We start from the raw sequence: 15,027 nt of genomic DNA, 5'->3' as shown, positions 1-15,027 counted from the left end.
TCATATCATAATATCTATTAGGTACTTATAACGCGTTATACATCAACAAAAAACCGTGGTACTATCATAGATATATAATAGTATACTTTAGAAGTTTCAAGTACCCACGAATAATATTATACAATCACAACAAAATAACTAAAATAGTTATCCTAGGTTTTTAATATGTAATTTCGTCCAAATTTGTACTTAAAATGACTATAAAAATAAACTGTGTAAATGTATTTTTTAGATTTTTTGGTAACAGAATTAATTACTTACGTAGAATCTTGTTTTAAATTTTCAATTCTTAGATACAAAAATTGAACATTTTATAAATTTTTAACTACAAAATAATTTTTCAAATTAAAATTTGATAAATTTTATCAAAATTTGATCTTTAAATGCTTATAAAAAAAAATTGTGCCTATGTATTTTTAATATTTTTCAACTGATATTGTAACAATATATCAGGAGCTTTGTACTAAATTTATACACTTTTTGGCCCAACAGATAAAACTTTATTTAAACTTTTTTAAAGTTACATCAAAAACCAAATTCAATTTTGTGAAAAATCGATTTTGCGTAAAAATTCCCGTTTTTCCTTAATTTTTCTTTTGTTTTTCCCGGCGCTTTTGAAAACTACTGGGAAATTTAAATTTTGACCTCCCCAATGCACCAACGATATTCACTTGCTGATCGAACAAGATACTGAAGTTGAAAATCGTAGCATTATTTCGACAACTTATCGTGTACACAGACACAAAAAAAAAATTAAAAATTAAAAAAAAACACACATCATTGTAAAATCAATACATTCATCGTTCCACTCAGAATCTAAAATCAAAAATGTAGACTGACCGATCTCAAGTAGACTTGACGACAAATTCAAATCTGTTTTCAGAATTTTTATCGCTTCACTATATCAATCGGTACGTTGGACAAAAAACACGTCTAAATTCGTATGTTGCGCGTGTGTTTGACAAAGACAGGAAATCACCGCCACCAATCCCCTTAACTTGCCCACCTTTGGTGTAGTTATGTATTATATTATTTAGGGCATATACGCGAGTATTGTACTCTATTGTAATTTTTAAGTAGGTATCTTATCTTTTAAAATCGTGACGATGGTAATTTTGTAGGTACCTATCTGTCTTCTGTATAGGTTCGGGTGATTTAAATGTATAGGTACTATAGCTATAAATCTATCAGAGCCCCCTATTTACCTGGCCAGCCCATCCTTGTTATTTACTTAATATAATGAATTTATTCAATTTCAAGTCATTATTATTTTTTAAGTATCTAATAATTTAAGACCATACTTTTAAATTCTCACATTTTCAAGCTGTTTTAAAAGTTCTTGTGGCAATCCTTTTTTCGTAAGAGCAACTAACCGCACCTTTTAGATTCTGTTTTTTTTTTTTTTTTGTGAATGGTGTACACAATAAGTTATCTAAATAATATTCCGATATTCAACCTCAGTATCTTTTCTGTTTGGAAATTGATTAGTTGGTTCAAAATGAAAATTTTCAGTAATCTTTAAACAACAAAAAAAAATTAAGGAAGAACTGAAATTTTGACGCATATTAGATATATACGAGTTTTTGACAAAATCAAATTTGTTTTTTCGGTATAACTCAAAAACAAATAACCGTAGATATTTTAAGTGTTCACCAAATGTTTATGACTATGATATATGTTTATGGCCAGTTTTCATAAATGATATAATGTTCAAAACATTTTTACTCTTTTTGAACTATTTATAGGCACGAAAAATTTTTTTTTAATTATTGTCAATACCAAATGTTTAAATTATCATTTTCTATAAATGGTACCGTTTAAAAGATATTTTTAATTTTTCGAGCTATTATTATATTGGCATTTGAAATTTGAAATTTTTTTAGTTTTTTTCTGTAAATATCTAAAAAAATATTGCACCAGATCAAAAATCTTGAAAATTTATTATAAGATTTCTCATACGTTTTCATAGCTGTTTAAAAATATTAAGGATATACAGGCAAGATTTATTTATATAAACATTTAAAGTTCAAACTTTGACAAAATTCACAAAATCACGGAAAGTAAATTAGGTACTTTAACAGCAATAATATCATAACATACTTATATTATATTTTGTAATATAGGCTTAGATACAGATCGTCTTCGCTCAAAATCGTTTTTCAGACACAAAGATTTTATATCATTCAATCACCATTCGTTGGAACAGTAACCCACACAGTCACACAATAGGTATCTAACGTACTTACAGCAAAGCGGTAAGCCGCTTGCCCACCTTTTTTTTTTAATATTAAGATTTCTAAACTTTATGTAGGTAACTATAATAAGACTCAAGATAATAGGTTTAAAGATACTTATGAGGAGTGAGTGTATCTAACATAATAATACAATTTGGAAAAAAACATAATTGTTCGTTCATTGTAATATACTATATTTGTGACGATATGATAGATTTCAGAGTTCAGACCCACAGCCCCCCTGGGTGTGCCACTGACATAATACGAATATATATAATCATTATATATACTTATGTATTATAATACTAGATGGGTACGTACATACTACTATGTATATTGTATACTCAACTACTGAGCTCAAGACATGCTATATCATAGATCCACTCAAAGTTTTTAATTGTTTCAATTATGCGTTTTGCGTCTGTATCTATATACAGATTTTACTAATTTATACGATTTTCCATTAGTGGCCATATTATAATAGTATTTGCGATTTTAAGAATGTCAGCCGTATAAACATAGAATAGACCGGGAAAAAGGTCGCTTACTTTGGGGAACTCCAGCTTCAAGTTGGTAGAAGCATTTGAAATTTGAAATTTTTTTTTTTTTTTTGTATAAATATAGAAAAAATTATATATTCCTACGTCACTGGTACAAGTATAATACTGTTTGACCAACTATTTAGGTAGGCATACCTAAACTTTTGAGACATACCTACCTATATATTATAGTTATTTCGATGATTTTCGTATGGCTGTTTATTATACCTACTAGTTGCTACTAGTATATTTTACTAGACTAGAAAACTATTTACTTACCGATTCAATTCGTTTCACTAATTCAGATAGTCATTTCAGTTTACACTATGGCTACAAACATAAAGTATCAAAACATAAGTAAGTGCAGTTTAAAATCTAATGCATGGGTTAAGTATTTATTTTACACAGTGGCGTAGCCAATGGGGTGGCTAATGGGCCTATAGCCCCTCCCCCCTATTGACCGGTGTTGACCTTAGAATTTTATCGAGATTAATAAAAAAATAAAAAGCGTAAATAAAAAACATATTGTATTTGTATAGTTAGCCCCCTCCACACATACAAAATTCCTGGCTACGCCACTAATTTTACCCATAATATTCTATAATAGTTAGAAAACTTAACTATATAGGTAGTACTGTAGTAGGTACTTAGGATCTATATTTTCAAATATGTTATTGATAAATATTGATCCACAAACTAAACATCCAAATTGTATGGAATAAAAAAAAATATCTGATAATCTATGGCCCAACGATATATTATTAATTATTATCTATTATGCCACAACATATTTTGTTTTCTCCAACTCAGTTATTTTTAATACAAATAATATCAAATACCTATACTATAGTGTTATTAATAACAAATAATAAATAATAAATGCAATTATTTTATTTTTTAATTTTGAATAATTTTTGTTTGCATATTTTATCAAATTAATTTCTGTAACTTCTGAATCCTATTGCTATTGATCATTGATCATAGCTCATAGCGGTTACAAAAACATAAATTTAATAATATACATACATAATATTATATTTTATTTGAAAAATATTGGATTTTTAAATACTATACATAAAAACATGATTAATTAATTGATAGAATTCATCAGACAAAAAAAACCAACGAGACAAACGTATTCGTATGATAATCAACCAGATCGTAATAAAATAGTATGTCTATAATTTAAAATTATAATCATAAAAGATAAATATTTTGTAATGATCTAAAATTAAAATGCAATGGCTAACAGGTGAAATAAAATAAAAAAGTTACTTGGAGTGCCGTCACCCATATAGAAAATGATGTTATATTTCAAAAAATTTTTAAATTTTAAATATAATTTTTATAACCAATTCATTTGACACCAATTGCCATCACTCTATTCACAACAAATTTTCTAATTTAAATTTAATTTGCTCAATATTGTTACATATATTATATGAGTGCGTATACACTGTAAAAAAAACTCTCATATTTACATCATACAATAACATTTTTAATTAGATAAAAATAGAATTTTGAAAGTCAAGTAACTAATAATTTGATTATGGCTGAAGTATGGTACTAAAAAATTATTTCAATGATATAAATACATTTATTCTCTAATTACAAGTATTCTCTGGTTTGTAATATAATTAACAAATTACTAGGCCATTTATCATCACTAAATAAATAACCAGATATAAATTATAAAGTTTAATATAAACAAACATTATTGTTAAATATAAATTTATCAGACCAATATCGGTCAGCATCATACAGTGATGAACATCACTATTTACAATTAACAGTTTAGTTCAGTATACTATCAAAACTGTAATAATACTAAAGCTAAAGATTAGCCAGTGGATTTAAAAATGGGTGTATCAATGTTACAGTAGGAAAAATTTTAATATCAATAAGATGGAAAAAAATAAATTAATTTAAAAAAAAAATAATTTTTAATTGAATCTCTCATACTTTTTATGTGTAACTTGAAAGATTCTTTCAGATGTTTTTATAAACTCTAAATAGTATTTATCCTATAAAATATAAAGGAATTGCTTCTTTTTTTCTATCTTAATTAAATTAGTACTTTAGTAGTATGGGATTCAATCAATATCACAGTTTTGCTAGTGTTATAGTGAACATATAGCAAAACACTAGATCTTGTTTCAACCAGCACATTATTAATCCATGTAAGGATATTTCCATTCGGTCAACGGAACAAATGTTTCTTTAACAGATTGAGGTGACGTCCATCGTAGAACATAATGTGGACCACCAGTCTTTGTCTATTTGTAACCTAAAATAAGAAATTAATAAAATTATAAAAATAAAACTATTAATATTATATTATAAAATTATTGTAATCATGAGTTTAAAATTAATTAATATTATTCAATCAATTTAATTGTTATGCTAGTTTATATTATTGTGGATAAATATTGCATCATTATACGTTAGATGAAGCATATATAGAGAATAAATAGAACTTTTCAATCATCTCACTATCACCATTCTCAATTTTGTTATTTTAGCCGCTACATCATGTTATACAAAAGGAATAAAAACAGACATTCAAAACTATTTATTTAAAATTTAAGTTTATAAATGAATTTCTGGAATTAACAAAATACTAAAAAAGACACCATTGAATTTTCAAAAAAAACTATTAGATTTTCTCTCTCACCCACCTTATTCAATTTAGCCTTGGAGAAAGCTATAAGGGAGATGCAATTAGAAACAACGGGGATAACGATAGGACAACAGCGTATACAAGTACTTGGCTTTACCGATGATCTAAATATCCTAGAAAACTCCCTAGAAGATACGGAAAGAGCAGCGCAAGTGCTCGAACGAGCAGCCATTAAAATAGGTTTAAAAATTAATATGGATAAAACAAAAATAATGGAACTACTAGGCGAGGAGGACAACACTGATACGGGATCCCTAGCTTTCGAAAAGGTTAACGAATTTCGGTACCTAGGTGCAGTACTGAGTAAAAACAATGATTGGGCTAGGGAAATAGGGGTAAGGATAATAAAAACAGAAAAAGAGCAGCTTTCGCTTTGAATAAGTTCTTAAAGTCCAAAGTATTTTCCAAAAAAACGAAGGCAAGAATGTACACAGCAATAATAAGTCCCACACTCACATATGGGTGCGAGGCATGGACTACCACAAGCAATACGAAAAGAAAACTCAGAACTTTTGAGAACAAAATATGGAGGGTAATATGTGGACCAGTGTATGATACTGAAAAAGGAACATGGAGGAGAAAATATAATAAAGAACTGCAGGAAGAAATGGAAATAGCACCAGTAGTAAGTTTTATCAAGGGACAAAGGATCCAATGGCTGGGCCACATGTGGCGGCATAGTGAGGACAATATAAGCAGAGTAGTCCTGGAATGGAAGCCTACAGGAAAAAGACCTCGAGGACGGCCAAAGAAAAGATGGTTAGATGTAGTGGAAGACAAATGGAGGGATTTAGTGATGGCGGTGAAAACTCTTAAAGAGTATTAGGGCCATATAAAGAAGAAGAATCTTATTTAAAAAACATCAGTAAATTGGCATACAAATTAAGTGTATTAATTATCCATCTAAATTAATCTTATCTCCTAATCCACAAAATTATTTAAAAAAATTATAATTTCATAATACTAGCACAGTCTATACCAGTATTTAACCCATTTTTTATACCTCATTAAGGGTTTCATTATACATACCTGTAGGGGTATATTACATACCCATTATATGTACTAAATAATGTATAATATATATATACATATGCACATTTAAACAAATTACAAAAATAAACAACCATAATAAAATAATTAATTTTTGCAAGAAGTGTTGATGAAAAAATTATTCTCATTTTCTGTTGCCACTCATAACCTGATTTTACATCATATAGATTTGTTCAAAAAATTACGATTAATAATATTCGATTAGGTAAAAACCTTGTTAGCCCATACAAAGTAACTTTATAAGTAAGTCTTTAAATAAAATTTAAAAAAACACGGATTTTAGTGTAAATGCCCTAAGACATTCCAAAAATATTATATAAATTAGTTTAAAATTGAAAATTGTCAAAAAATAGAACAAAAATTTCTTATTCTGATTCAAATGTACATATAAACATATATATTATAAAACGAGCATCACATGGAGGATAATGCAAAGTGCATCAAAATAACAACTCTAGATTTGATTTTAAAAAAGGTTGTCATTTTTTTACGGTAATAAATTTACCTCTCCGCCGATGACTACAACTATTTATATTGACTTATAACTTACAAGTAAATAACTTATTATTAATTCAAATATTATTCCAAATTACCTGACATTCTACTTCCGCCGAATGGTTGTTGTCCTACTACGGAGCCTGTAGACTTATCATTTAGGTAAAAATTACCAGCTGAGTATTTTAATGTTTCAAGAGATTTTTTTAAAAAGTTCCTATAAGAATAAAAAAAAAAACCAATAAATAAGTACACAATATTTTTCTATTTTATTTTCTTACTTGTCCTGAGCGAATACAGCTCCAGTCAATGCATAAGGTGTAGAACTAATAACGAGATCAACTGTTTTATCAACTTCTGAATCTTTATAAACATAAACAGTCAATAGGGGCCCAAAAATTTCTTCAGTCATAATTTTATCTAAAGGATCCTTAGTCTCAACTATAGTTGGCTGTATAAAATATCCTTTACTAAAACAGAAATATTTAATGTTATTAAATACAAAGACAAAAATATTAAGTTTAAATATATTTTATTTAATTACCTGTTGTCGTACTGTCCTCCACCAATTATTTCCAAATTTTGAGACTTCTTGGCATGTTCAATATATCCAGTAATACGATTAAACGCTTTATCATCAATAACTGCTGAAGCAAATGAATCAAATTCATTAACATCCCCAATTTTCAACTTATTACGAAGTTCCAGTAGTCCTTCTTTAATCTATTTAAGAAAAACACACTTAAAATTGTAATATAGGAGTTACCATAAATAACAATATTACTTTAGGCCATAAAGATTGAGGAACGTATAGTCTGGAACAAGCGGAACACTTCTGACCACAATATTCAAATGAAGATCGAATAGTGCCGGTAACAACAGATGTCACATCAGCTGTCGGATGTACAAAATGATAATTCTTACCACCACATTCTCCAATCAATCTTGGAAAGTTAACATAGCTATTAATATTTTTTCCAACTTGGGTCCATAGTCGATTAAAAGTCCTAGGAAAAAAATAATCATTTATTAAATACATATTATTATATTGCATTAAACATCAATGAAACAAACAAATTTAATAATACAAATAATATTAAAGATTTACCTAAATATAAACACATTTATATAAAAAAATCTGATTTAAATGTGGCATTACTGAGTATTTTAGGTTTTTTTTAAATGGTAACTTATGATTTGGAATTCATATATAAGAGAAGAATACTTTTCTAAAAATTAGATATTGTGTGTATGTATGAGGAATTTTATAAGACCTTAAAAACCACCATACTTTATTCATTAATATTCATCAAATAATAGTATATTAGTATACACATTTTAAGATGATTATTTCTACGGGTGGACCGAAATTTAGCAAACAAATGTTTTCTGTTTATTTTTAATAATATTTTTAAAGGAAATAATTTAGCGCGATATTTTAATACCCAATAACTATAATCAAGCAAAGGAGGGACAAGATATATTTATTTTGGTATTCATGTTGTATGCGGTCTACCGCACACTTTTCATCTACCACGTTTGTTTCTACACGTCATATGTGGTCTACTGCTGCGCATTTAATATTTATATATATATTTTAGGTCATTCCCGTTGATCCGACGGCGGCATTTGATGATTATTAAGCTTGAAATAGTTCAAAATGAAATTGAAGTTGATACAGAAATACACTCAGATGAATTGCTTGCATATAAGATGATAGAAAATAAAGGGTACATACATAAAACCGTCAATCATTCCCAATTTTTTGTCGATCCCACCAGTGGTGGGCACACACAACGCATTGAAAGTTTATGGGGAAGTTAAAAACTTCAAATTATTAAAAAAAATGCATGGTACATCTCAATTATTGTTGAAAAACAAGAATGACAACACATTTGATTGCTTTTTAAGAGATGTGAAATAATATAGTACCTAATTTAAATTGATTAATGCATATTTCTATATATTTTTACATTTTTTGTCAATTAGTTTTAATACATATACTAATTTAAATTACGTACATATTTTAACACATATTTTTACATTTTTTGTCAGTTAGTTTTTAATACATATACTAATTTAATTTACCTACATATTTTAACGTATTTTTATATATACTTTTTGTATTATTAAATATTATACTGAAATTCTACATTCATAAATATATTGTAATTCTACATTTATGTATTCATTCATATTTTTAACTATGTGGTAGACGACAAATGTGCGGTAGAACGCATACGACATAAATACCTTTATTTTTTATTTTTACTTAGTAAGTAAGAGTCATATGAAAATATTTATAGTAGATTGAGTTATAAATATACATTTAACTCTTATATTAAAAACCATACTGAATTCTGTATGTCAAGACAATAAACGTAACGCCTGAATTAAACACAGTAGCATACATTTTATATATAACATTTCTTACGGAACAGATCCAGTAAAGTTGATACCCGATAAATGTGGAGATGCAGTAATAGTATCACCGAATACAGGACCGTCTGCTGGGATAAAATTAACTACACCAGGTGGAACTCCTGCTTCAGTCATGATTTCGTAAATAACCCAGTTTGATAACAAAGCTGTATCTGAAGGTTTCCATAAAACAGAACATCCCTGAAAAAATAAAATTACAAATATAACAGGCATAAGAAAAATTATTTAAAAATCAATAATTAGTAGTTACCATTAAAGCAGGAGTGTACGCTAAATTCCCACCAATTGCAGTAAAATTAAAAGGAGACACAGCAGCGACAAATCCATCAAGGCCTCTATAACGCAAACTATTTAATGTGACATTTTTATTTTCACTAATTGGTTGATATTTTGTCAATTCCTTAGCAAAAAATGCATTTAACCTATAATTTGATTAATATTAGTTCAATTGTTTTTAACACTTATATTCACAATTTTAACAAACTTGATAAAATCTATTAATTCAGCAGATGCATCAATTTCAGCTTGTATAACTGTTTTTGACTGACCAAGCATAGTAGCTGCATTCAATTTCATTCTATATTTTGTCGCCATCAAGTCAGCAGCCTTAAGCCAAATTCTTATTTTTTCTTCCAAAGGCACAGTATCCCATTTTGTTTGAGCTTCAGTAGCAACTTTAATTGCCTTTGCTACTAAATCCTTTTGAGCATATAGACAACTTAATAAAACTGGTTATTGATATTTTAATAGTAAATACAAATACTTACTGATGATGCATAGTAAAATTTTGCGATTTTCTTGCTGTGATTGTGTGGCTAAAACAAAGTGTAATGTCATTAAAATATGTTAATTAAATATTATTTTAATCTACCACATCAACTATATATCTTCATAAATTTAAGTAAAAGAACAGGAGATATTAACTATGAATTAATGAGTGAAGTCCAAATATATACCAGAATAAATAACAGGTACAAATGATAAAATAAAAACCTTTCACATAAAAAAATTATTTTGTTGAACATAATACTTATGTAGTCAAATTGTACATATATATTTTATAAATTTTAAAATGAATCATGTATTTGTTTAAGAATTTTCAAATGTAAATTAAAATATATTTATTTATTAGTTACACAGTATTTTTTAATAGTGTCCATTATCAAAATAATTAAAAACATAGGTATACTATGAACAAATATAACTATACAATAACACCAAAATGTCTTACCATAACTTGATATCTAACATCTTTTGTCTTAAATTTTTCATTACCAATAATAATAGGAACATCTTCCACATTATTAGACAAACGTTTTAATTCTGCTTCGATTTCTTTGCGTTCTTTGCTGCCAGGCATGTACTCTAAATAAATATAAATATAGCGTTATGAAATAGTTATAAATTAACTACAAACAAATACTTATACAATTAAAACTTTAAATTATAATAAAATAAAACTTTAAATTCATATTAAAGGTAAAAATTAAGAAATAATATTAGCTACAATATTAAAAATATTTAAAAAATATATTTTTAGACATTACATTATTTTATTCAATACCTACATTTAGAGTATAATTATATTGTTTTAAAATAATTAAATAAGTAATTACTAGACTGGTTGTATATAACTGATAATTACAAGAGCTTCAATAAGCTGTTTAATTATTACTATATATTTTTTTAGATAAAGCTCTTAATATCATGGTACTTTGACCTTAAATAAAAAACCATTTAACAATTATTGTAATTGACTGATAAATATTTTTTCTAATAAATCTAAAATTACGTCCAGTATATTTTACTTTCTCTACATATTATTTTTTAATTTACACAACACATAAATATTTCTATTAATAGAGTAGGTAACATTTATGAGGAAGAAAGTACATAATATAACTTACATTTGCTTACCTAAAAGTGGTTCGTTTTCTACAGTGAAGTCTTTAATTTTAGGCAGTGAAAGGGATCCAATGCTTCGGCAACATAAGCTAAAAATTAAATAATAAATTAAACTTCATCCAAAATATGAATATTATGTACATTCATATTATAATGTAGGTAGATAAGATTTTTGATTGTTTCATTTATTCAAGTATATTTTACAACTCAGTATACAAGACCCGGTAATTAATATTTCATATACATTTGATTTGGTATAGAAATTCTTGAATATTCATTTATCAGTCTATTTTGGTCAACATTATTAATGTCTTCAGTTAAGAATACTGGTCAAGGTTGATCATGTGTCAACTAGCATTTATTCATACATGTTTTAAATAGATATTTAAAATGAATGAAACATCCACCAAAATTATTTTAATACAAAATATTGTTTTATTTCAACTATTTATAAAACAATCATATTGTATTGATATATATTTGACACATTTACGAGAATGAAACAGTTGAGGTTAGTCTAACTGTATTTAGAATATGGGATCCATTAGAGGTTTTGATTTTTATTTACAATTTTAGAATTGGAAAGTTTGCCAGTATTCAAACATTTTATTTCACATACTAATATTATACCTCAAAACCTAGTCAAATTTTAGGCAATATAAGGTAAAATAATAAAAACTATATTTATTTTGTTATGCATTTAACATAAATGTTTGTTTTAATATTTGTATGTTTAAAATATTAATTTTTTTTTATTTTAATTGATTCCTTCTTAAATTTATTTATTAATATGTCAATTGTTGTCAACTAAAAGAATAAAATAAGTTTAATAATTTAATACCCATACATTTTTTAAGCATAATAATAAATTTAAATGTGCAGGTGTATCAACCAGTTAAAAAATCATGTTTTTTTTTATCTTAATTATTTATTTACATAACAATAGTGGTTATGTAACTTGTTACAAAATAAATTTAAAAACCATGACCCTAGGTAACATTGATAATTGGTTTCACGCACTCTCAGCTCTAAACTTAGACTCTTCACTAACAATTGTAAACACTTGAAATTGTAAATGTATATTTAAAAAAAATCTTCTTTATGCTTGATTAGTGTATACACAGACAGGTGAAACAACCTGTAATCAGTAATAAAAGTTTTAAGTTGACACAATCAACCCTAGATGTAATAATGTCTACAGCCTAGAATATCTAAGTTTTTAAATCAATTAATGAGTCGTTTTTGAGAGCAATTACTTTTAATAGATACACAAAATACACCAATAAAAAACATTAAATTTAGATTTTTAAATGCAAACCATGCATGTATTTGGGTGAAACGTTTGGTCACTCGATTTCTAACCCAACCTCAGACCATCGGTTACTCGAAAACCCCGTTTAAATACACAATTGAGTTGTAGGTGTAGCCACCAAAAACGTCAGTAGGTGGTATATTTGAAAGTTTTTTTTTACCTTTGAAATCCTTTGAGCGTGGCCGATGAGAAACGATTGGCGTTCGACAACATCGTGATGTAGGCAAGTGTCGTTCGTTTGACAGCGTACGATCTGATAGGCAATAAAACGTAATGACTGATGATGATAATAATGAATATACGTTATAATATTATGCTGTAAATTTTGGAAAAAAAAAATCCGATTTATTCTCCCAGAGTAGGAAACGTGCGACTCGGTGCCACGATATAGGCACCTTAATATTAAACTATAAACAATAGACGATATAATTACAAAACAATGATATCGAACGGCTGAGAACGTTTACTGCGATACTGTCATCAAAATAAATGTCGCGTACAACGTACTGCACTCGCATTGCACTACTGCAGTACTGCGGCAACAAATAACAATTTTTTGCATGTCTCAAACGGCGGCGTCACTGTGTCAGTACTCGGTGGGCACAGTCTCAAAACGGGAGGGGGTAAGGAAATTAAAAAAAAATTCTGTAGGACGTCGTTAAAAACACGGGTACGTGCTACGGACAGCTGAGGGAACCGTCGACATTTCGACAAAAACGCTATTCTAATAATGACCAATGACAATGAAGCGTCGCAACTCGCGACTAATTACTATGCGTGATTATTTATTATTAAAACGGTAAAAGTTATGTAGATCATTGGATTGCCGACTTTCCCTCCTCGCCGTCTACTGATGTTAATACTAATACTACCACTACTACTATTATGCTACTAATAATCGTATTATCTATTATTTTTCAATTATTAATACTATTATTATGTGTTACTATTATTATTTACTATGTTATATTTTCGTACGACGACACGCGACGGCGTACGAAGACCTCTCTGACACACGGCCAACGCGATATTGAAACTGGGACAAGAGTACAAAACAAGCGAGTATGACCAACGACAACTACGGTCGACGGAGGCACCACCACAAATTCGAATCGGCGGCCGCGGTCTCACAACTCGCAACTGAACAGTTCAGGCGTCCAGTGTACGCTCTACTGTATAGTTAAAGTATAGTATGGTATCGTCTATACAGAGTTACAATAATACGGTGTACAACACTTATAGTACAGTACTAGAGAGTGGACACAATTACATTAACGCCACTACGATAGCCACCACCAGCCACCACCACGACACAGTACTACAGTTGTAGTAACTAATCAGCAATCACTACTCACCACCTAACCGTTACCACGCATAGCGATGGCGGTGGTGTACCTCGGCTTGGACAAACGACGCTGCGCGGTTGGTCGACGTCGGTTGCCAAAATGAAAGCAACAAAAATTACCACGGACGCGGATCCGTAAGTGCTGCCAACGTAAAAGCGCTGCGACAGTAATATTGTCACACCAGTCATTTCGAAATCGAAAAACGAGATAGAGCCAATACCACCCCCCTCCCGCCACCATACAGAATCCAGAATACAGATCACCTATCCCATCGGTCACTGAGTGCCGACGTTATAGACGTCCGACCGGCGGTTAAATTAAAATAACGGTCGCAGTTGCCACTTGCTAGTTACACAACCTTTCAATTCATCATAGCATCATATTATATACGTATATAGCGTCAAATGTTAATATATGAATATATGATTATTACTTATTAGTCAAACATCAAAACCGATCATTTATTACGCTGTCCACTTAATTGCTCTCTGATCACTGATCAGCATTCAGTAACACCGTGACGCAAAAATGATACTCTACATTTCTTACCAAATTGCATTTAAATTAACTTAAGCCTATATAGCAATTAATAACCTTAGATATAGTTTATGAATTATATTATTATAACAATGCATGAACGATGGGAGCACTCGTGGGGGGGGGGGTTAAATCCCCCCCATCGACAATATTTTTAGGCACCCGGTTTTTTACGTCGATATAGCACCCATTGAAAATTCCTGAGAACGCCACTCTAAAAATATAAAATTATAAACTATTATATTGATATATTAGAACAGAATAGCCCTTATTTCAAACAAAAAACTAATGATTTAACATTCTTTGATTTATAATTACAATTCATAATATAAGTGGATAATTTACATAATCAAAGCATGCTTAAAAAAAAATTTTGATATTTTTAAATTTATATAATAACAACTTATGGAGGAACTTGTATTATATTTTCAAGCCTTTTGACTCAAAAATGAATTTTAACTACCAATTATATCTAAAAAAAAAAAAT

At 28.5% G+C, this 15,027-nt stretch overlaps 1 protein-coding gene across 4 annotated transcripts; it reads right to left on the bottom strand.

The window, feature by feature from the left end:
* Positions 1-4,044: 4,044 nt before the first annotated feature.
* LOC100165747 (delta-1-pyrroline-5-carboxylate dehydrogenase, mitochondrial) lies at positions 4,045-13,976 on the bottom strand. 4 transcript variants are annotated; one of them, XM_016806599.2, is made up of 13 exons: positions 13,618-13,976; positions 12,818-12,910; positions 11,358-11,434; positions 10,672-10,805; positions 10,208-10,255; positions 9,925-10,139; positions 9,691-9,862; positions 9,433-9,620; positions 7,783-8,005; positions 7,543-7,721; positions 7,280-7,468; positions 7,087-7,215; positions 4,045-5,047 (listed from the first exon to the last, which is right to left on the bottom strand). In XM_016806599.2, exons 2-13 carry the CDS (start codon positions 12,868-12,870, stop codon positions 4,945-4,947), a joined length of 1,710 nt encoding a protein of 569 aa, XP_016662088.1. In that variant the 5' UTR covers positions 12,871-12,910; positions 13,618-13,976; the 3' UTR covers positions 4,045-4,944. The 4 variants fall into 4 exon arrangements, with proteins under 4 accessions (XP_016662088.1, XP_008185541.1, XP_008185532.1 ...); XM_008187319.3 differs by having other exon boundaries at positions 4,045-5,058; positions 7,096-7,215; positions 13,618-13,975; XM_008187310.3 differs by lacking the exon at positions 13,618-13,976 and having other exon boundaries at positions 4,045-5,058; positions 7,096-7,215; positions 12,818-13,496.
* Between the last annotated feature and the right edge of the window lie 1,051 nt (positions 13,977-15,027).

The sequence above is a fragment of the Acyrthosiphon pisum genome, chromosome A1 (assembly GCF_005508785.2).
Source record: "Acyrthosiphon pisum isolate AL4f chromosome A1, pea_aphid_22Mar2018_4r6ur, whole genome shotgun sequence".
In the NCBI taxonomy this organism is placed as follows: Eukaryota; Metazoa; Arthropoda; class Insecta; order Hemiptera; family Aphididae; genus Acyrthosiphon; species Acyrthosiphon pisum.
Note: the sequence above shows the minus strand (reverse complement) of the source record. Positions and strands in the feature narration are given on the sequence as shown.

Bases quoted from the DNA above. Each gene is read 5' to 3' on its own strand.
- LOC100165747 (XM_016806599.2), bottom strand. From the start codon at position 12,870: ATGTTGTCGAACGCCAATCGTTTCTCATCGGCCACGCTCAAAGGATTT. The intron at 10,256-10,671 runs GTAAGACATTTT...ACTTTGTTTTAG, and splicing joins ATGTTAGATATCAAGTTATG to CCACACAATCACAGCAAGAA. The intron at 8,006-9,432 runs GTAAGAAATGTT...TTTTTTTCCTAG, and splicing joins AACTTTACTGGATCTGTTCC to GACTTTTAATCGACTATGGA.